Below are 22,352 nucleotides of genomic sequence, written 5' to 3'. Positions count from 1 at the left end.
ATTATCTGTATTTTTTGTAGCTGTCTACATACCACCACAGACCGATGCTGGCACTAAGACCGCAATGAGCTGTATTCCGTCATAAGCAAACAGGAAAACGCTCATCCAGAGGCGGCGCTCCTAGTGGCAGGGGACTTTAATGCAGGGAAACTTAAATCCGTTTTACCAAATTTCTATCAGCATGTTAAATGTGTCACCAGAGCGAAAAAAAACTCTAGACCACCTTTACTCCACACGGAGACATTTACAAAGCTTTGACTCGCCCTGCATTTGGCAAATCTGACCATAATTATATTCTCCTGATTCCTGCTTACAAGCCAAAATTATAGCAGGAAGCACCAGTGACTTGGTCAATAAAAATGTGGTCAGATGTAGCAGATGCTAAGCTACAGGCCTGTTTTTCTAGCACAGACTGGAATATGTTCCGGGATTCTTCCGATGGCATTGGGGAGTACACCACATCAGTCATTGGCTTCATCAATAAGTGCATTGATGACGTCGTCCCCATAGTGACCGTACGTACATACCCCAACCAGAAGCAGGATTACAGGCAACATCCGCACAGAGCTAAAGGCTAGAGCTGCCGCTTTCAAGGAGTGGGACTTTAACACGGAAGCTTATAAGAAATCCCACTATGCACTCCGACGAACAATCAAACAGGCAAAGCATCAATACAGGACTAAGATCGAATCGTACTACACCGGCTCCGACGCTCGTCGGATGTGTCAGGTCTTACAAACCATTTCAGACTAAAAAGGGAAGTACAGCCGAGAGCTGCCCAGTGACACGAGCCTACCAGACGAGCTAAACTACTTCTAGGTTCGCTTCGAAGCAAATAACACTGAAACATGGATGAGAGCACCAGCTGTTCCGGACGACTGTGTGATCACGCTCTCCGCAGCCGATGTGAGTAAGACTTTAAACAGGTCAACATTCACAAGGCCGCAGGGCCAGACGGATTACCAGGACGTGTACTGCAAGCATGTGCTGACCTACTGGCAAGTGTCTTCACTGACATTTTCAACCTCTCCCTGTCCGAGTCTGTAATACCAACATGTTTTAAGCAGACCACCATTGTCCCTGTGCACAATAACGCTGAGGTAACCTGCCTAAATGAATACTGACCCGTAGCACTCACATCTGTAGCCATGACGTGCTTTGAAAGGCTGGTGATGGCTCACATCCACACCATTATCCCAGAAACCCTAGCCCCACTCCAATTTGCATACCGCTCTAACAGATCCACAGATGATGCAGTCTCTATTGCACTCCACACTGCCCTTTCCCACCTGGACAAAAGGAACACCTATGTGGGAATGTTATTCTTTGACTACAGCTCAGTGTTCAACACCATAGTGCCCTCAAAGCTCATCAATAAGCTAAGGACCCTGGGACTAAACACCTCCCTCTGCAACTGGATCCTGGACTTCCTGATGTGCTGTCCCCAGTTGGTAAGGGTAGGTAGCAACACAGCCGCCACGCTGATCCTCCCTACAGGGGCCCCTCAAGGTTGCGTGCTCAGTCCCCTCCTGTACTCCCTGTTCACTTATGACTGCACGGCCAGGCACGACTCCAACACCATCATTAAGTTTGCCGATGACACAACAGTGGTAGGCCTGATTACCGACAACGTCGAGACAGCCTATAGGGAGGAGGTCAGAGACCTGGCCGTGTGGTGCCACGACAACAACCTCTCCCTCAACGTGATCAAGACAAAGGAGATGATTGTGGACTGCAGGAAACCGAGCACGCACCAATCTCATCGATGGGGCTGCAGTGGAGCAGGTTGAGAGCTTCAAGCTCCTTGGTGTCCACATCACCAACAAACTAACACGGTCTAAGCACACCAAGACAGTTGTGAAGAGGGCACGACAAAACCTATTCCCCCTTCAGGAGACTGAAAAGCTGCACCATCGAGAGCATCCTGACTGGTTGCTTCTCTGCCTGGTATGGCAACTGCTCGGCCTCCAAGACTGCAAGGCACTACAGAGGGTAGTACGTACGGCCCAGTACATCACTGGGACCAAGCTTCCTGCCATCAAGGACCTCTATACCAGGCAGTGTCAGAGGAAGGCCCTAAAAATTGTCATAGAGTGTTCTCTCTGCTACCGCACGGCAAGCGGTACCGGAGTGCCAAGTCTAGGTCCAAGAGGCTTCTAAACAGGGTTTACCCCCAAGCCATAAGACTCCTGAACATCTAATCAAGTGGCTACCCAGACTATTTGCATTGCCCCCCCCCCCCCCCCTCTTTCACACCGCTGCTACTCTCTGTTATTATCTATGCATAGTCACTTTAATAACCTACATGTACATATTACCTCAATTATCTCGACTAACCGGTGCCCCCACACATTGACTCTGTACCGGTACCTCCTGTATATAGTCTCGCTATTGTTATTTTACTGCTGCTCTTTAATTACTTGTTCTTTTTCTTATTCATATTTTTTAAACTGTGTTGTTGGTTAGGGGCTTGTAAGTTAACATTCACTGTAAGGTCTACACCTGTTGTTTTCGGCGTATGTGACTAATACAATTGGATGTCAACGCAAGACTATTATATAAACTATTTCACATTCACTCTATCAGTGATTATGGAAAGTTCCACAGGCTCACACCCATCATTAGGTACTGTAAAGAAATGCAATGCTTGATGTTGTTGGAAGTGGAAGTGGTGCTAGACATCACACTGTGTTCTTGTCTTGGAGAATCCAAGACCAGCTGGAGTGGAGGCTAGGTGGAAACGGACTTTTTTTTGTTTTTTGTTTTCACTTTTCCTGTGTTTTCAGAGAGGTGTGGACCCTGGTGATTGAGATGGTGATGAGTACAGACATCCTGCCATTTCTCTCTAACCTGTCTGTCTGTGTCTGTCAGAGAGCTACAGACCCTGGTGATTGAGATGGTGATGAATACAGACGTCCTGCCATCTCTCTAACCTGTCTGTGTCTGTATCTGTCAGAGAGCTGCGGACCCTGGTGATTGAGATGGTGATGAGTACAGACATGTCCTGCCATTTCCAGCAGATCAAAAGCATGAGGAACGCCCTGCAGCAGCCTGAGGGGTGAGTGGACTGTCTCTGGACCCTGACCTATGACCCCTAACCCCTGAACCCTTACCCCTAACCCTGGCTCTCTGGACCATGCCTTTCTTTCAAGTTTTTATGTCACATGCACAAGTACAGTGAAATGCCTTTCTAGCAAACTCAAAGCCCAACAATGCAATACTCATAAACAATGTAATACTAGAAAAAACTAACATGAGAAATAAGAAATATAAAGTAAGCATACTATATACAGTACAGGAAATATTTTAAAAGTCAGTTCCTATACCATAGTGTATGTTCATGTTTTTTGTATTGAACCTTTATTTAACTAGGCAAGTCAGTTAATTAAGAACAAATTCTTATTTATAATGACGGCCTAACCCGGACGACGCTGGGACAATTGTGCGCCGCCCTATGGGACTCCCAATCACGGTCGGTTGTGATACAGCCTGGAATCAAACCAGGGTGTCTGTAGTGACACTTCTAGCACTGAGATGCAGTGCCTTAGACCGCTGTGCCACTCGGGAGCCCATGTGTAGGGATACAGGTGTGATGGAGGTAGATATGTATAGGGGTAAGGAGACTAGGCAACAGGATATAAGAAAATGGTTAGCAGCAGCTTGCATGTGAGTGGATGTGTAGAGTCAGTATAATGTATGTGCATATTATGTGTGAGTGAGTAAATTATGGAGTGAGTGTTTGTGTGTGTGTGTTTGAGTGACAGTGTGAGTGTGTAGGGCCCTGTCAGTGTGCAAAGCTCAATATAGATATAAGGTAAACTCGGTCTGTGTAGCTATTTTGTTTGCTATTTATCAGTCGTATTGATTGGGGATAGAAGCTGTTCAAAGGCCTGTTGGTGTCAGTACCTCTTGCCATGCGGCAGCAGAGAAAATTGTCTATGGCTTGGGTGATTGGGGTCTTTGACAATTTCCGGGCCTTCTTTTCACACTGCCTGATATAGAGGTTCTGGATAGCAGAGAGCTCGGGCCCAGTGATGTACTGGGCTGTCCGCACAACCCTCTGTAGCGCCATGCGATCGATGGGCGGTGCTATTGCCATACCAAGCAGTGATGCAGCCAGTCAATATGCTCTCAATGGTGCAGCTTTAGAACCTTTTCAGGATTTGAGGGCCCATTCCAAACTTTTTCAACCTCCTGAGTGGGAAAAGGCACTGTCACGCCTTCTTCACAACTGTGCGCGTGTGTTTGGACCATTTTAAGTCTTTAGTGATTTGGACACCAGGGAACTTGAAGCTGTCTACATGCTCCACTGCCGCCCCGTCGATGTGGATGGGAGCGTGCTCGTCCCCCCGTTTCCTGTAGTCCACAATCACCTCCTTGGTTTTGGTGACGTTGAGGGAGAGGTTGTTGCTTCAACACAACACTGTCAGGTCACTGACCTCTTCCCTGTAGGCCTACCAACGTCGTGTCGAAAGCAAACTTGATAATGGTGTTGGAGTTATTCGTGGGTGAAAGGGGAGTACAGGAGAGGACTAAGCACACACCCTTGTGGCGCCCCTGTGTTAAGGCTCAGCGTGGTGGAGGTGATGTTGACTACCCTCCCCATCTGGGATCGGCCCATCAGAAAGTCCAGGATCCAGTTGCAGAGGGAGGCGTTCAGACCCAGAGTACTAAGCTTGGTGACGAGCTTGGAGGGGATAATGGTGTTGAACACTGAACACTGAGTCAATAAACAGCCTTCTCACATAGGTATTCCCCTTATCTAGGTGGGTGAGGGCAATGTGGAGAGAAATTGAGATTGCGTCAATGGATCTGTTGGGGCGGTATGCAAATTGGAGTGGGTCTAGGGTGTCTGGGATGGTGGAGTTAATGTGGGCCATAACCAGCCTCTCAAAGCACTTCATGATTACAGATGTGAGAGCTAGAGGGCGGTAAACCTTAGAGTTCTTCGGAACAGGGATGACTGTGGTCATCTTAAAACATGTGTGGATTACAGACAGGGACAAGAAGAGGTTGAACATTACAGTGAATATGCCTGCCAGCTGTTCTGCGCATGCTCTGAGACCGTGCCCTGGAACGTGCCCTCAATCCTATATGTTTGTGTGTGTGTGAGTGTGTCACTCTTTCTCAGTGTATAATTCTGTGTGTTACCTGATGTACCATTGTATCTACAGAGTAGACAAGGCTAAAGCCCTATCTCTGATGCTGCATGCAGCTGACATCAGCCACCCAGCCAAGGCCTGGAAGCTGCACTACCGATGGACACAGGCCCTGATGGAGGAGTTCTTCAGACAGGTACAGTACCAACATAGTCTCACCACTACAGTGTATAGTCACTGACAGAAACCATGGAAGAGGGAAACTTGAGTGTTTCAGCACTGTTTTCTGTATGTATCTCACCTAATGAAACTTGTATTATTAAGGAGATGGGACACCATTCTGATAGCTTCAGTAATATCTTCACTTGGATGAACTGGTTATGTTATACAGAGCATTATGGGTATTGTAGTACACAATACTACAGTATACAGTAACCTGCCATTCTACATTGGTATGGTTACCAAGGCTGGTGTTGTTGATTTCTTACAGGGCGATAAAGAGGTTGAGTTAGGGCTGCCATTCTCTCCTCTGTGTGATCGTAAAGCTACCATGATCGCACAGTCACAAATAGGTGAGCATCACACCCTGTTATTGGCCTCACTGTGAGTGGTTTCATTCAGGATGGGTTTGTAATCTCCGACAGGCCATAGCTCAAATGGGCCACCATGTGGACATTTGAGAAAGTATTTAATATTTTTCCCTTGATATGATAAAGCATGGGAATCTACACTGCCTGTCCTCATAAATTATTGTGACATCACACACACATTTTTTTCTCCTGTTTCTCTGAAAACTATAATCGTCAGTGTGAGCGAGTCATGCCTGTTTTTCTTCTCAAATGTTTGTCTGTCTCGCAGGGTTCATTGACTTCATAGTGGAACCCACATTCTCTGTGTTGGTGGACACGACCGAGAAGATCATTACCCCTCTAATAGAGGATACCTTAAAGTCACATGACACTGGCGTCCGCAGGTCAAGGTATGACACATTCCTAATATTATACACACTATGACCCTGCTGGTCATCTATGAACATTTGAACATCTTGGCTATGTTCTGTTATAATCTCCACCCGGCACGGCCAGAAGAGGACTGGCCCCCCCTCATAGCCTGGTTCCTATCTAGGTTTCTTCCTAGGTTCTGGCCTTTCTAGGGAGCTTTTCCTAGCCACCCTGCTTCTACACCTGCATTGCTTGCTGTTTGGGGTTTTAGGCTGGGTTTCTGTACAGCACTTTGTGACATCAGCTGATGTAAGAAGGGCTTTATAAATACATTTGGTTGATTGATTTGAAATCACAGTTTTCCCAGTTTAACATGTCTGACAGAATCAACATGCCTACCAGTATCATCAGTAGGCTTACCACTTTCCTGATGTTCAGTCTCTATGGTCGATCGAAGTTGTGGAATAAGCAACCAAGTCTTACTCCAGTATGTTCTGTTCTATTTAATTGATGTCCATATTAGGACAGCCTCACAAGGAGTCGTGTCATATATTTGACAGAATAGACCGTGTTTATATTCTATGTTGCTCAGTTTGACGGGTAGTGGGTCGGTGACGGTGGTGGAGTCAGTCCAGAAACATAGTGGTCGAGGATCCAGCCAGGGGGTTGACCAGGGCCTTACTACAGACTATAGCCTGACTGGCATCGACCTGAAACGGGTCAGACACACACTGGCAGAGGTCATCCAACACAACAAAGACCGATGGAAGGAGCTCTCTGTACAAGGTATAGTTGTCTTTTTGTTGTTGCTCTTCTTCGTCTTTTTCTTCCTTGTCTTCTTCAGTCTCCTGAATACCTTTCCTTCTTTCAGTGTTATGTTCTTTCCATTGTCAGAAGTCTATGTATGACATTAGATGTTCTTTTTGCTTGTGTTCTTGTTTCCTCAGAGTTGGCGAGTAAAGAGCGAGCTGAGTTGAACACTGACCCAGAGGAGATGGAGGAGTCCCAGATGAAAACAGAGGTTACGTTGACTCACACCAGCCCTGAGAGACACAGCCAGGAGCTCCAATCAGAGCCCTTCAATGAACTGATGAACAACACACACTCCAATAACTCTTCCCAGGAGGACTCAGAGCTGGACCACCATCCTCACAGTTCTCTGTCCCCGTGTGAGGATAAAGAGACAACATCACCTGGCTCCATCTCTCCTGAATGCCTACCATGGAACGGTAGGAATGTTAGCTAGCGATATGATGTGGTACAATATGATATGATATACAATAAGGTATATGACACTATATACAACACGATGTACAATACGATACAACAACGCAAAAATAATGTAGTGCACCGTAACAGAACAGTACAATATCACAGTGAAACCTATCAATGTCATGTCTTTTTATAATTCTGTGTCCTGTCAGTAGGCTATAGCTATGTAGTATTTCTCTCATCTCTATAATCGTATTGTCAGTCACGACGATCTGTGACCAAGTGTCCAAGAGATAACTGCGGAGTGGGGGTTGTCAAGGTTACAACTGTGTGATGCTGTGTTGTCATGGTAACTGTTGTTGCTTACAGGAGCAGGCCCTGGGGCAGTCCTTGAGTCAGGGGAGGAGTCTCTTCAGAGCCCTTGATTCTGATAAGCTACCCAACAACGCTGCCACTTCCTGATTTTTATTCTACTTTACCTTTATTTAACTAGTCAAGTCAGTTAAGAACAAATTCTTATTTACAATGATGGCCTATCCCTGCCAGCCCCTAACGACACTGGGCCAATTGTGTGTCGCCCCTGATTCACCATATTTGTTTGTTAGCTTTTTTTATTGTATTTGTTCTGATTGATTTTATTTCCAGTCTATTATTGTATTGTTATTTATTAAATATGGGGATCTTCTTGCTCCTCTTTGCACCGCAAGTAGTTTTTGTCTATATTCATTCTCTCTTCTCTTTCAGATGGGTTTGTATGGTACACTAGGACGATCACGGTACTTAATTGCAACAGTGTGTGTTCTCTCTTGATTTCATGCTAGACAAACATATTTTACCCTAGAGTAGTACTGGAATGGTTGCCGACAGATACCCACACTATGAGTATGATTGGTTGTGCAGTGCCTAATATTACCCACTTGGGGGTGCTGTTTTATTCATTTCTTATTGCAATGTAGTTAATGTAGACACAATAAATACACTGACTACATGTAGGAGTAAAATGTTTTATTTTGTGTTATGAAATCTTTCCACGATTAATTTGAGATAACAATTAGCCTACTAAAATAATGCTGCCTGAAATTGAGAGGAGAGGGTTTGGCATTATTTGCAGGTGATGTTTCTCTGCTACATTATATGTCCACAATGCGTTAGACATCTGAAATGTTCAGGTTTTGCCAACAGTTCATTCAATAATGAACTTTATATTTGGTCACATGTGCAATGCATCAGCCTAGGACTCAGACACTCCAAACACCAGTGAGTGAAAAAAATGTAATAAATGGTAGGACTCCTTTGTTTGTGCAGTACCGTAGAGTGGTAAACAAGTCTAACAATTCTTACTTAGCCCAGTTTCTGTATAAAATACTACAAAAATATCAAGTCAATCTATGTGAAATATGTTTTTACATGATGAGACTGACACAATGAGATGCATTATGATATTTTCTGTTTAAAGAACACAAAAACCAGTATATTTCCAGATATAATTTCACTGCATAACAGCCAGTATTGCTGTTCAACTTTCTCATATATACTCTCTTATTACAATATCTAACAACAATTAACCATACATAACCAACTAAGAGTTTGAGATACAGTACAGACAAATGAATGACATTGTCCTTTCTTGATCTCAACAACGCATGGCTGAATAAAATGGATTCCCAGGTTAGAAATGATAACCTGATAGTTTAGCATCATCTCTTACCAAGAGTTCATTACCCATTCATGTGTTTGAATGAAACATGGCCAACAGTTTGTCTGCTCCTCACGCTTCACTTTGGATCCTACTTCTTGGTATCTTCTTCCTCCTCCACCTCCTTCTCTTCCTCCTCAGGAAAGGAGATCTTTGATTTGCTCTTGAGCAGCTTGACCCCTGGGAATTGGACAGACAGAGTGCTGTAGGGTCATATCAGAGAGATCAATAACTAAGAAACAGTCGTAGTATGTTCTAACAGCTCCTGACACAGACACACACTGTGTCCTGTTCTAATACGCTACAAAGGATGATGATGTGTGTGTGTGCAAGTATGATGCTGTTTGTGTCAGCACAGTGGTCAAATGTAATCTGTCCTGTGACCAGACCATCTGTTAAGGTGTCTGGAACACTCCTCCCTGCAGCTAAGCAACAGCACAGAGAAGACGTCCATGTGTATGGAGATCTTTAAACGCTTTAGTCTATATCCGTTAACTATGACCAACATCAAGCCATTGACAGTAGTGTGACCAACTAGATTTGACAGTGTGAACTGATTCGCCCTCACAACCTAAACCACAGTGGTGAGCTGTATCTGTAGCTTTACATGTTCTGTAAAGGAAACAGCACCACCCTGAGCCAGGCCCACATTATTTGACTGTAGCCTTCCACATAAGCTACAGTCCAGTTCGACTAGACTTTCATATCAGGTACAGTGTGTTGCTGTGAGGGCCTTACCTGGAGTGAAGGGAGGCTGGTGCTGGTAGGGGGTGTCTTTGCGCCTCGGTGTGTCTGCCAGTCGTGGCAGGGCCCCTGATAGCTCCTCTGCTAGGGCCAGCGTGTCTGTGTGAGACTTGGCCAGTCTGGTAGGAGGCAGGCTGTCTCTGTCCTCATCATGGCCTCTAAAGCAGTCTGTGTACACACAGTATGGAACCATAATAAATGGTGCTATAATACTTAACTTTAAAAAGTCCAATGCAGCCATTTTTATCTCAATATCAGATCATTTCTAGGTAACCATACTGTAATAATTTTCAATTCAAATCGTAAAAACAAACAAAAAATCTTTTTAGCAAAGAGCAATTTCTCAAACAAGAATTTTGCTAAGACTGTCGGAGGGTTTGTGTGGGGAGGGGAAAACAGAAAATGAGCTGTTATTGGCAGACAGGTCTGGAACTCTCTTATTAGTGGATTTAACTAATTTAGCACATGGTGAGGTCACCATGGAAGGCCTAAACTCCCTGCCACCAAAACCGGCAGAAATTTCAGGCGGTTTTTCAATCTCCAAAGCCGATGTGAGTAAGACCTTTAAACAGGTTAACATTCACAAGGATTACCAGAACGCTTACTCAGAGCTTGCGCTGACCAGCTGGCAAGTGTCTTCCCTGACATTTTCAACCTCTCCCTGACCCAGTCTTTAATACCTACATGTTTCAAGCAGACCACCATAATCCCTGTGCCCAAGAAGCCAATGCTTTGAAAGGCTGGTCATGGTTCACATCAACACCAACATACCAGACACCCTGGACCAACTCCAATTTGCATACCCCCCTAACAGATCCACAGATGACACAATGTATATTGCACTCCACACTGCCCTCTCCCACTTGGACTAGATGAACACCTATGACTAAAGCTCAGGGTTCAACATAATAGTGCCCTCCAAGCTCATCACTCAGGTACCTGGGACTGAACACCTCCATCTACAACTGGATCCTGGACTTCCTGACGGGTCGCCCCAAGGTGGGGATGGTAGTCAACAACACATCCGCCACGCTGACCCTCAACACGGGGCCCCTCAGAGGTGCGTGCTTAGTCCCCTCCTGTACTTCCTGTTCACAACTGCATGACTCCAACACCATCATTAAGTTTGTTGATGACACAACGGTGGTAGGCCTAATACGATGATGAGACTGCCTATAGAGAGGAGGTCAGAGACCTGGCAGTGTGGTGCCAGGACAACAACCTCTTCCTCAATGTCAGCAAGACAAAGGAGCTGATCATGGACTACAGGAAATGGAGGGCCAAGCACGCCCCCACTCACATCAACGTTCCTCGGTGTCCTTATAACTAAGGATCTATCATGGTCCAAACACACCAACATAGCCGTAAAGAGGGCACGACAACGCCTCTTCCCCCTCAGGAGGCTGATAAGATTTGGCTCGGGCCCTCAGATCCTCAAACATTTCTACAGCTGCACCATTGAGAGCATCTTGACTAGCTGCATCACTACTTGGCATGGCAACTGCTTGGCATCCGATCGCAAGACGCTACAGAGGGTAGTGCGAATTGCCCAGTACATCACAGGGGCCGAGCTCTCTGCCATCCAGGACCTCTATACCAGGCGGTGTCAGAGGAAGGCCCTAAAAATTGTCAGACTCCAGCCACCCAAGTCATAGACTGTTTTCTCTGCTACCACACGGCAAGCAGTACAGGTGCACCAAGTCTGGAACAAACAGGATTCTGACAGCGTCTACCACCAAGCCATAAGACTGCTAAATAGTTAGTTAAATTGTTAACCAAATAGCTACCCAGACTATAATGATCTTTAAAAAAAACAACATTTTATTAATTTAGCAGACACTTATCCAGAGTGACTTACAGGAGTAATTAGGGTTAAGTGCCTTGCGTAAGGGCACATCGACAGATATTTCACCCAGTCGGCTCAGCGATCCGAACCAGTGACCATCCCAACGCTCTTAACTGCAAGGCTATCTGCTGCCCTATCTGCATTAACCCTTTTTGCACTAACTCTTTTGACTCATCACATACGCTGCTGCTACTGTTTATCTATCCTGTTGCCTAGTCACTTTATTCCTAGTTATATGTACAGTACATATCTACCTCAATTACCTCATACCCCTGCACATCGACTCAGTACTGATACCCGTTGTATATAGCCAGGTTATCTTTACTCATTGTGTATCTATTATTACTTTATTATTATACTTTATTATTACATGTTATTACTTTTCTGTTATCTTCTCTGCATTGTTGGGAAGGTCCCATAAGTAAGCATTTCACTGTTAGTCTCTACACCTGTTGTTTACAAAGCATTTGACTAATATAATTTGACTTGATGATTTGAACAGCTTTTACACTAAAATGGCATTATCATAATTTTCACAATTTCATAGTATTATTCCAACCTCATAGTATGGAAATATAGAAAATATAGAAAATCATGTTTTTGACTGGACTGGGGCTTTAATTTATTTGACCATCTGTTACAACAGAACATGGTCTTCTGCTGTGCTCTGAACTGGAGCATATTCAGCATTCAACTGAATTCAAGGCCATTGAGCCTAAAGGCTTTTGGCCATTGGATATTGTTTGGCCATGTTGTTGTTAAAGGGCGGTGAGCCATGTTGGATATATTCTAATCCACACCCTAATTAACAAGCGAAATGTGTAATGAAAACTGCAATAATTACTACAATAATATAGTTGCTATCTAATTGGACCAAGAATAGGCTGCTGTGTTCAAATTAGTTTATTCTGTGCCCATAGTCCTTGTTGCACCACCTGACTAGTGATTATCCATTTGAGAGATGGGATGGTGTAGCTCTCTTTGTGCATTATCTGACTATCCATTTGTGAGACTTATAACAGGAGGATGATATAACTCTCAGTCAATCAATATCTAATGAAGATGTATAGTGAGTGGCCATGGCCTTTCCAGGAATTAGCTACCTCTATGAGCCAGCAAGCATGGTCAGTCACTCTGTCACACGCTTCACTAGGCTCTGTTTAAATATAATGCTGACCACAGACAATACACCCAGTGTTTCCTACTCTCCAGAATAAAAGGAGAATATGAACCAATGGCACCTGTGCTGTCATGACGCAGAGTTTGTGAATGCAACTGTTTGTGTTGAAAAAATGGTATGACGACCTGTACCTTTCATGGTGGGCGGAGTGTAGACGCTGTGTTTTCTCTGAGCGGGAGATGCCGCTGCACTCTGGGTCTGGTGTAGAGAGATGGAGGGGGAAAAAAAGAACCGCATGAGAACCAACAAGCAGAGATCCCATTTCACTGAAGCTATTTCAGGAGCCAGGCCATCTCAGGTAATCAATGACAACTGCATCAGATAGACATGCTACCTCATAGAACCATAGACTGCTGCTAAGGAGCATCCTGATAATGTTGTTCTTTTGACTTTTATTTCTGCTTTTAAACAGAGCAAGGTAAACAGAGTGTGAACTACCTCTCCTGGATGACTTGTAGTCTGCTTGTCATCTGTGTGAGAGAAAAGCAGAAATTAGTTATAGTACATTTGTCAGTTTAGCTAAAATTGTCAGCCTAAAAAAAAGGAAAGGGGGAAACCTAGTCAGCTGTACAACTGAATGCATTCAACTCAAATGTGTCTTCCGCATTTAACCCTCTGAATCAGAGAGGTGCGGGGCGCTGCCTTGCTCAGGGGCAGAATGACACATTTTTACCTCAGCTTGGGGATTCGATCCAGCAACCTTTCGGTTACTGAACCAGCGCTCTAACCACTAGGCTACCTGTCGCCCCAAAAAAGAGCTATTACTCAACCCCCGGTTAGAATCTGTGTGCTGAGGTTCTGCTGGAACATTGTATTTCACCTGTGTGATGTGACTACAGTGGGAGAGCTGTACTGTTTATCACGATGAGCTCATGGCTGAGAGAGTGTATGGTTCAGTGTCCAGATCACTGCTAACCTCCGGCTGTAATGGCTGACTGGTTTGCTCTAACTTCTCCTCCATTAACATTTCTCTGAATTGAAATTGATCTTAGAAACGACAACCAGGGGTGATTCATATCACCATGAACATCACAGCTGGAGAAAAACACCAATAAATTATTGAATGAATGGCACTGGACAACAGACGTAGCCTGAAAATCCAGACTGAATTCAGCTCCATCACGTCTGTAGTGCATTAACGGAAGATAGCACAAACATGTGAACCACATTAACGTTACTATTTTGTTGAAAGGATAGCATGGGGCAACACACGAGCCCTGTATTATACAGATGCTGGATCACTCTTTTGCTGCTAAGAATTTTCCTGCACCTCAGGAAATGCAGATGAGCTTTGTGATTTACATAAGCTCACTGAAAACCCACACTAACACATGGTTATGTTAAGAGTATTGCATTTTTGTGTATCCTACCTTTGACCAGCTAATAGCCTAACCACCGATCAAGCAACATTCTCGACTAAATGTTCAAATCCTGTTGCTGTAGGATTGTTTTGCCGTGACAATATACAGTACCAGTCAAAAGTTTGGACACACCTACTCATCATTCCAGGGTTTTTCTTTATTTTTAATATTTTCAACATTGTAGAAAAATAGTGAAGACATCACAACTATGAAATAGCACATATGGAATCCTGCAGTAATGAAAAAAAGTGTTAAACAAATCTAAATAAACATTACCGTTCAAAAGTTTGGGGTCACTTATAAATATCTTTGTTTTTTGAAAGAAAAGCAAATTTTTTGTCCATTAAAATAACATTGATCAGAAATACATAATTAGAGAACCCTTTTGCAATTATTTTACCACAGCTGAAAACTGTTGTGCACATTAAAGAAGCAATAAAACTGTCCTTTAGTCCTAGTTGAGTATCTGGAGCATCAGCATTTGTGGGTTTGTCCTTTCCTTTGAGCTTGTAATCAAACCTGTGCTAACATAATTGCAAAAGGGTTTTCTAATGATCAATTAGCCTTTTAAAATGATAAACTTGGATTAGCTAACACAACGTGTCGTTGAAACACAGGAGTGATGGTTGCTGATAATGGGCCTCTGTACGCCTATCTAGATATTTCATAGAAAATCAGCTGTTTCCAGCTACAATAGTCATTTACAACATTAACAATGTCTACACTGTTTTTCTAATCAATTTCATGTTATTTTAATATTTTAATGGACAAAAAAAAGGTTTTCTTTAAAAAAATACAAGAATTTATAAGTGACCCCAAATCTTTTAACGGTACTGTATTTTATACTTGAGATTCTTCAAAGTAGCCAGCCTTTGCCTTGAGGACAGATTTTCACATTCTCAACCAGCTTCATGAGGTAGTCACCTGGAATGCATTCAATTAACAAGTGTGCCTTGTAAATTTGTGGAATTTCTTTCCTTCTTAATGCGTTCGAGCCAATCAGTTGTGTTGTGACAAGGTAGGGGTGGTATACGGAGAGACCCTATTTGGTAAAAGACCAAATCCATATTATGGCAAAAACAGCTCAAATAAGCAAAGAGAAATGACAGTCCATCATTACTTCACGACATGAAGGTCAGTCAATACGGAAAATTTCAAGAACTTTGAAAGTTTCTTCAAGTGCAGTCGCAAAAACCATCAAGTGCTATGATGAAACTGGCTCTCATGAGGACCGCCACAGGATAGGGAGACAGATTTACCTCTGTTGCAGGGGATAAGTTCATTAGTTACCCGCCTCATAAATTACAGCCAGAATAAATGTTTCAGAGTTCAAGTAACAGACACATCTCAAAATCAACTGTTCAGAGGAGACTGCGTGAATCAGGCCTTCATGGTTGAATTGCTGCAAAGAAACCACTACTAAAGGACACCAATAATAAGAAGAGACTTGCTTGGGCCAAGAAGCATGAGCAATGGACATTAGACCGGTGGAAATCTGTCCTTTGGTCTGATTAGTCCAAATGTGAGATTTTTGGTTCCAACCGCCGTGTCTTTGTGAGACACAGAGTAGGTGAACGGATGATCTCTGCATGTGTGGTTCCCACCATGAAGCATGGAAGAGGAGGTTTGATGGTGTGGGGGTACTTTGCTGGTGACACTGTCAATAATTTATTTAAAATTCAAGGCACACTTAACCAGCATGGTTACCACAGCATTCTGCAGCTATACGCCATCCCATCGGGTTTGTGCTTAGTCGGTCTATAATTTGTTTTTCAACAGAACAATGACCCAAAACACACTTCCAGGCTGTGGAAGGGCTATTTGACCAAGAAAGAGAGTGATGGAGTGCTACTTTAGATGACCTGGCCTCCACAATCACCCGACCTCAACCCAATTGAGATGGTTTGGGATGAGTTGGACTACAGAGTGAAGGAAAAGCAGCCAATAAGTGCTCAGCATATGTGGGAAGTCCTTCAAGACTGTTTGAAAAACATTCCAGGTGGAGCTGGTTGAGAGTATGCCAAGAGTGTGCAAAGCTGTCATCAAGGCAAAGGGTGGATACTAAAATAAAACATATATTTGGATTTGTTTAATTAACACTTTTCTGGTTACTACATGATTCCATGTGTGTTATTTCATAGTTTTGATGTCTTCACTATTATTCTACAATGTAGAAAATAGTTTAAAAAATTAAGAAAACCCCTTGAATGAGTAGGTGTGTCTAAACTTTTGACTGGGACTGTAGGTTAAATTAAGATCCTACATCTGTATGTAGTTCTCTGTGGCCAACACTGTACATGAACTGACATGAACGTACATCAAAACATGTGGAGCACATTAACATGACCAAGGGTGTTGTATGAATGGCATGGAACAACAGACAAGCATTGGATGTGACTACAAACATCTACACATGCAGAGCACATGATATGTATTGGACAAAAATGCAACCTTGTACTGTAGGCCTATGTTGTATTCTAAGGCCAACACAGTGCATGAACTAAAGGCAGCAGCAAAACATGTGAACCACATTATCAGCATGTTACTACCATATAACACATCACCTCACAACAATAGCTGAATGAAGTCAGTGTGTCTCGGACCATCAAGCCTACGGGCATGGGAGGGTGATGATGTCATAGTCTCCGCTGTAGTGGGCAGGGGAAAAGACTGGCATTCCCTGGGGTCATGTAAGGCTGCTATGACACTTTACAATGCATCTATAACACTATACATCCTCTGTGACACCCTTCAATCCAGCCACTGTTATAGGACACCAGCCATACTACTGGTTCTGCGTCCAAGGAAAATGACCAGCTGTTTTTACACAAGAGGAGAGAGTTGAAGAGCTGATGGCAAATCAGCAGTGAACCTTATAAAAAGCTAAAATGGCCAGAGGGAGAGTCTTATATTAGCTATCTCCAGGTCCATGGGTTTCACACATTATCTCTGTTAGGGAGAGTGTTAAATTAAAGCCATGGGCACTGCAGCTCAAAATATCTTGATAGCACCTCTGGTTCTCAATGATAAAATTCTAATTCAGAACACCCGATAATCCAGAGACACAATACACAACACTAAGTAAGATCCAGTATTAACCTTCAGAAGTGGCCTCTCTCCAAGAGACATAGTTTGGATGACATTCACAGGGAAATATCAGCAAGACAAAGATCTGCTTGTAGCTGAAATAATGGCTGTGAATGAATAGGGTCCCACGCACACCACCTACAGTATGCAGCTCACATACACAGACAGAGTTGAGCAAAATAAGTTTCACTCGACTACACCATCCATTCTCCTTCACAGCACACAGTCAGTAGCTCCCAATGGGATCTCTCAGGATAATGTAATGGTAAAAGGCCAGATAGCATAAACACTATCAACTAAGCAAAGAGTTTGACAAGACAACTAGGCTGGAGGAAACTGTCCATACGCCCATGGAGACATATAGAATAGAGGGATAGAGGAATGGAGAGATGGAAGGAGGGATGGAACCAGGGTCATGGTGGGAACAGAGCTGTCACATTGGCAGTGGTTACCTACGCCTGCCATAAAACACAGACCTGGCACTGAGGAGACAGAAATACATGCACCCAGCCAAGGATAAAGAAATCAATGTATAAAAAGAAAGGGTGGGTCTGTGATGTAAAACACACACATTCATACATTCTGACAATGTAATGCCTCTAAGCTGGCTCCTGGATGAAGATCCTGCGACTGGCTTCTGTCAGACAATTTAATTGCCACCCAGTAGATTTGGGTTAGCTGGTTTGTCACAAACAAGAACGTCCCAAATAGCACCCTACATGGTGCACTACATTTGACCAGATCCTTGATCCTTATGGGCCCTGGTCAATAGTAGTGCACTATAAGGGAATAGGGTGCTATTTGGGACGCAGCCAAGAACACCCCCTACTCTCTGCCAAAAACTCTCTCTGAGGAGAATATGGGCCAGCACACCCTCCATCAATTAACAGTAACAACCCTTTCCCTTCCTCTGCACAATGGGATAAATCAAACCTGTACGTTCATACTGATGAATCAGTACAATGGGTTAAATAAAACCTGTACATTCATACTGATGATTCAGTACAATGGTTAAATAAAATCTGTACATTCATACTGATGATTCAGTACAATGGTTAAATAAAATCTGTACATTCAAACTGATGATTCAGTACAATGGTTAAATAAAATCTGTACATTCATACTGATGATTCAGTACAATGGTTAAATAAAATCTGTACATTCATACTGATGATTCAGTACAATGGGTAGAAATTCACCCTGTACATACTGATTATCTATCAAACCTCTCTTTCCAGACATGCACATACGCGCGTGCAAGGCCTGCAAAAATCCACCCAGACACAAACACACTGTTCAGGCCGCACCCCACCTCACAGAACACACACATGCTCACATGCACACAAATACACACGCACACACAAACGGATGATTTATCAAACCCTGTGTGCTGTAAGATATGTGGCCAGCCAGGCTGTGCCAGGTTATGACATGAGGAACAGCGGTCAGATACAACAACACTATCTCATGTCATGACATAACGGTAATGATAACCATTCACATCCTGTTCCCCTCAGTGATGTGATGTTGAGTATGACCGTGATGCCTGACTGCTTGCATGACTTTCTGTTCTGTACTGGGCAGCCTGAACAGTGTGTGTTTGTGTGTCTGGGTGGGTTTTTGCATGCCTTCTGTACTGGGCTGTACAGCAGGCTGGGACGTGGTGGGCAGCTGGGCGATGCGTGTGGAGATGTATGTTTGTCCATGATCACAGAGTCAAGTCACATGGGGTAAAGGTCAAGGTCACCAACAGGGTGTTGATGAGGCTAATGAACCAAGCTTTACCCTGGAGGCCAGAAATATCTGATCTCACTGCATTCCAGACGCAACATAAGGAAATGGTTGATAGATTGGTGTGTGTCATGTGGTTGAAGGTTGAATCTCTGCTATCTATCAGGTTTGAACTGTAAAACGTACCAGTGTTTGATTACAGACAGATACTGTACTCTCTTTTACAGACCAACCATCTCTTATTTGGTCCTGCTGGTCTCTTCTCACTGTCTCAGAGTCATCCACAGCTATACCTGTGGAACTTTCTTTGGCACAGGTTCTCCCAGTCTTACTCTATAATGACCTTTCAAAAGCAGTGGGGAGGAAGGCCAGAGTGTGGACAAGGCAGCCTTTGCTATGACTGTGCTGCAGCCTGCTAGGGTATGGGCTGTGACTGTGGCTTGGTAGCAGGCTGTGCTGGAGGCTGAGCTGTAAGCTGTGGCTGTGTTGTGACTATAGCTGTGCAGTGTTGCAGTCTCCATATGCTGACGCCACAGGGAAGGTATTTGTGCTGATATCACATTGTGACCCTCCATGTTCTGGATCTCTCACTCAAGGTTAGATTCCACTCTCACTCTTTCATGATGACACAACAAAGATAAAAACACACGCCTTGCCGCCTCCTTTTTAACACTCTTCTCGTTACTCCCATTCTCCAGGGCTGATATCACCCTTCGATCCATCATTCCCCCCTTAGACATCTTGTAGTTTAACACTCCATTTTGTGTAGCCCACAAGAATAGTCTTCGAGCCCTCATTCAACCCATGTTTACGTAACTCCTTTATATCCCACAGCTCTTCATTAAATGTCAACAGACAGATCTGAAAGAAAGCACTTAGATGATTTACATAAATGAGAGCGAGCCAAATCTCGTTTGTGTTTCTCATTATCAATAATGAGCAAGTTGGGAACAAACAAAAAGTCTCCAAATTCAAACGACCCTCAAAAACCAGCATAACAAATCAAAAACCAAACAATTGTCATATGAAGACACACATACTTTCCATGACAGTTTAGAGTCATGTTGAGTGTAGCTTGGCAACATCCAGACCACACATTCCATTTCAATACAGGAAACTACCGAAATTCCATTTTCACTGCTTTTCATTGAGGGCAATTGGAATTGGAATGTCTATTTCCTGAATTGAATGAGATTAAATTTAAATTGACCCCAACCCTGTTTCTCACACAGGAGAAGTATCTTACTTGCTGCAGTTAGGTCTGGTGGAAGATAGATGGCATGAGTGGCTGGTGTAGGTCTCCTCTTACGGATCTGTTTGGGAGAGACAGGACAGGGCGGGATAGGATAGGGGCGCAGGTCGGGACAGGACAGGGTAGAGCAGGACAGGGCAGAGAGACAGGACAGGGCGGGATAGGATAGGGGCGCAGGTCGGGACAGGACAGGGTAGAGCAGGACAGGGAAAAGTGGTGTTAAAGTGTGGCGCTGAGGATAGCTGGAGACAGACAACAAGCACCAGTCACTGCTGTGTGTGCATGTTTTACAAAGTGATAGACTAGAGTTCAGTGTCAATAAAATCACGAGTATAGGTTAGGGAGAGGGGTGGGTGTGGAGGTGGTGGGTGGAGTGGGAGAGTTTGGCCAAAGCTTTGGATGAAGCTATTTTTCTATAACCACTATGGTGACAAATAAGGATACAATGGAAATAGTTTAGTCTGGCACTATACTTTTCCCCAAGCAATATTCACTTAAGGCACTAAGACATTGCAATAAAGTCTAGAAAACTAAGATTGTGACAAATAATTGCAGAAAGTGGAGGGGGAAAACAAGCCTTCACTCATCTTACAAGGAGTTCACCATCATCCATGACATAAAACAGGTTTCCCACACATGCATAACATGATCAAAGTAAAGCTTCTTCTGCCAGTCAGTGTCAAGAGGAGCTAGTCCTTTTAACTCTGTGAGATTCCCTGGTTGCAAAAATGCAACAGGTCCTAAACTCATGTCTAACACTACATAGAAATACATCTTAGTCTACGGAGATGAACTAAGTAGCATTTGTTGTGTGTCCTGTCTTCTCTACGATGTGATTATGTAGAAGAAAAAATAAATTGAGAAAACATTCTGAGCAAGAGCAGGAGGAATTTCATAAGTGTTGCAATTTTTGGGGGGCAAAAATGCTTTGGTCTCACAGGGATAAGCCCCACACTCTTTCAGTGAGCCCACCATCACAATATCATTCCATTACCATGTCATAATGGTAATCACATTTATTAACATATCATGTAGAAGTGGATGTTTTTACTTACATGCTCCGATGCCTGAGGGTCCAGCTGACTCTGTCGGACAGGTACAGAAAACTGGATCTTCTTAGGACTGTTGGGCTCCATGTTGGGCTCCATGTTGTGAGAAGATAGAGAGAAAGAAAGATCGAGGAGAGAGGGAAAGTAAGAGAAAGAGAGGAAGAGGGGACTGTGTTGGGAGCAGCTGCACATACTGTCGCAGCAGCAGCCTCTTTTCTCTTCTGTTCCTCCCCCCTTCCTTATGAGCCCTGTGATAGCTTTAGTGCACAGCCCAGCCTGCCTCTCCCCTGCCCCCGTCAGAGAAAACGAGAGAGAAAAAGAGAGATGCACTCCACCTCACACACTCCTCTAATGTCCAGTCCACTATAGCAGCCACAGCCAGTCTCCCTTGTCCCCCAGCCCTCAACTCAGACAGACCAACAGCATGCTCTTTAGCCTCTGCTGGGTCAAGTGTTCTATCTTTGATGAAAGCCAAAGGCCAGTCTGAGTCTCCGATATCTCTCTCCCCCTCCCTCCATCTCTCTCTCTGAGTATCATGACATCACGGCCCAGAAGTGCAATATAATCCCCCGAAGGGACCAGGCAGGCACAATGTTAAATATTGATAACCCAAGTTCAGGAAACCACTGCCCCCTGCTCTCTCTATCTTCCTCCATACTTCTTTCTCTCATAGACCTCGTGGTTGCTTACTCCCCTCTCGCTCCCTCTCCTTTCCTGAGTGGTATGTGAACCTTCAGACAGTGGATTTGTCTGAAAAATGACTAATATGCTCAACCCCGCAGGCATGTCGTAGTTTATAAATTAGTATCATTTAGATTTTCTCACTGATCTATATATACACACACTACCATTCAAATATTCGGGGTCACTTACAAATGTCCTTGTTTTTTAAAAGAAAAGCTAATTTTTTGTCCATTAAAATAACATCAAATTGATCAGAAATACAGTGTAGACATTGTTAATGACTATTGTAGCTGGAAACGGCAGATTTTTTATGAAATATCTACATAGGCGTACAGAGGCCCATTATCAGCAACCATCACTCCTGTGTTCCAATGGCACGTTGTGTTAGGTAATCCAAGTTAATCATTTTAAAAGGCTAATTGATCATTAGAAAAGCATTTTGCAATTATGTTAGCACAGCTGAAAAGTGT

The 22,352-nt window shown here is 43.8% G+C and overlaps 2 protein-coding genes across 4 annotated transcripts in view; one reads left to right on the top strand and one right to left on the bottom strand.

Moving 5' to 3' along the window:
- LOC129820891 (dual specificity calcium/calmodulin-dependent 3',5'-cyclic nucleotide phosphodiesterase 1A-like) overlaps positions 1–7,958 on the top strand; it is a 66,114-nt gene extending 58,156 nt beyond the window's left edge. For all 3 annotated transcript variants that reach the window (XM_055877972.1, XM_055877971.1, XM_055877973.1), the window contains 7 exons: positions 2,957–3,058; positions 5,175–5,295; positions 5,590–5,671; positions 5,958–6,078; positions 6,633–6,826; positions 6,988–7,269; positions 7,622–7,958. In XM_055877972.1, coding sequence (XP_055733947.1) covers positions 2,957–3,058; positions 5,175–5,295; positions 5,590–5,671; positions 5,958–6,078; positions 6,633–6,826; positions 6,988–7,269; positions 7,622–7,677 — 958 coding nt within the window. In that variant the 3' untranslated portion in view covers positions 7,678–7,958. The remainder of the gene's footprint in view (positions 1–2,956; positions 3,059–5,174; positions 5,296–5,589; positions 5,672–5,957; positions 6,079–6,632; positions 6,827–6,987; positions 7,270–7,621) is intronic.
- A 284-nt stretch (positions 7,959–8,242) lies between these two features.
- LOC129820892 (protein phosphatase 1 regulatory subunit 1A-like) lies at positions 8,243–21,684 on the bottom strand. The gene is made up of 6 exons (XM_055877974.1): positions 21,205–21,684; positions 20,144–20,210; positions 13,157–13,188; positions 12,850–12,916; positions 9,687–9,860; positions 8,243–9,128 (listed from the first exon to the last, which is right to left on the bottom strand). The coding sequence occupies exons 1-6, from the start codon at positions 21,388–21,390 to the stop codon at positions 9,040–9,042; spliced, it is 615 nt and encodes a 204-aa protein (XP_055733949.1). The 5' UTR covers positions 21,391–21,684; the 3' UTR covers positions 8,243–9,039.
- Between the last annotated feature and the right edge of the window lie 668 nt (positions 21,685–22,352).

Source organism: Salvelinus fontinalis, chromosome 23 (genome assembly GCF_029448725.1).
Source record: "Salvelinus fontinalis isolate EN_2023a chromosome 23, ASM2944872v1, whole genome shotgun sequence".
Classification (NCBI taxonomy): Eukaryota; Metazoa; Chordata; class Actinopteri; order Salmoniformes; family Salmonidae; genus Salvelinus; species Salvelinus fontinalis.
This window is presented reverse-complemented; position numbering and strand designations above follow the sequence as displayed.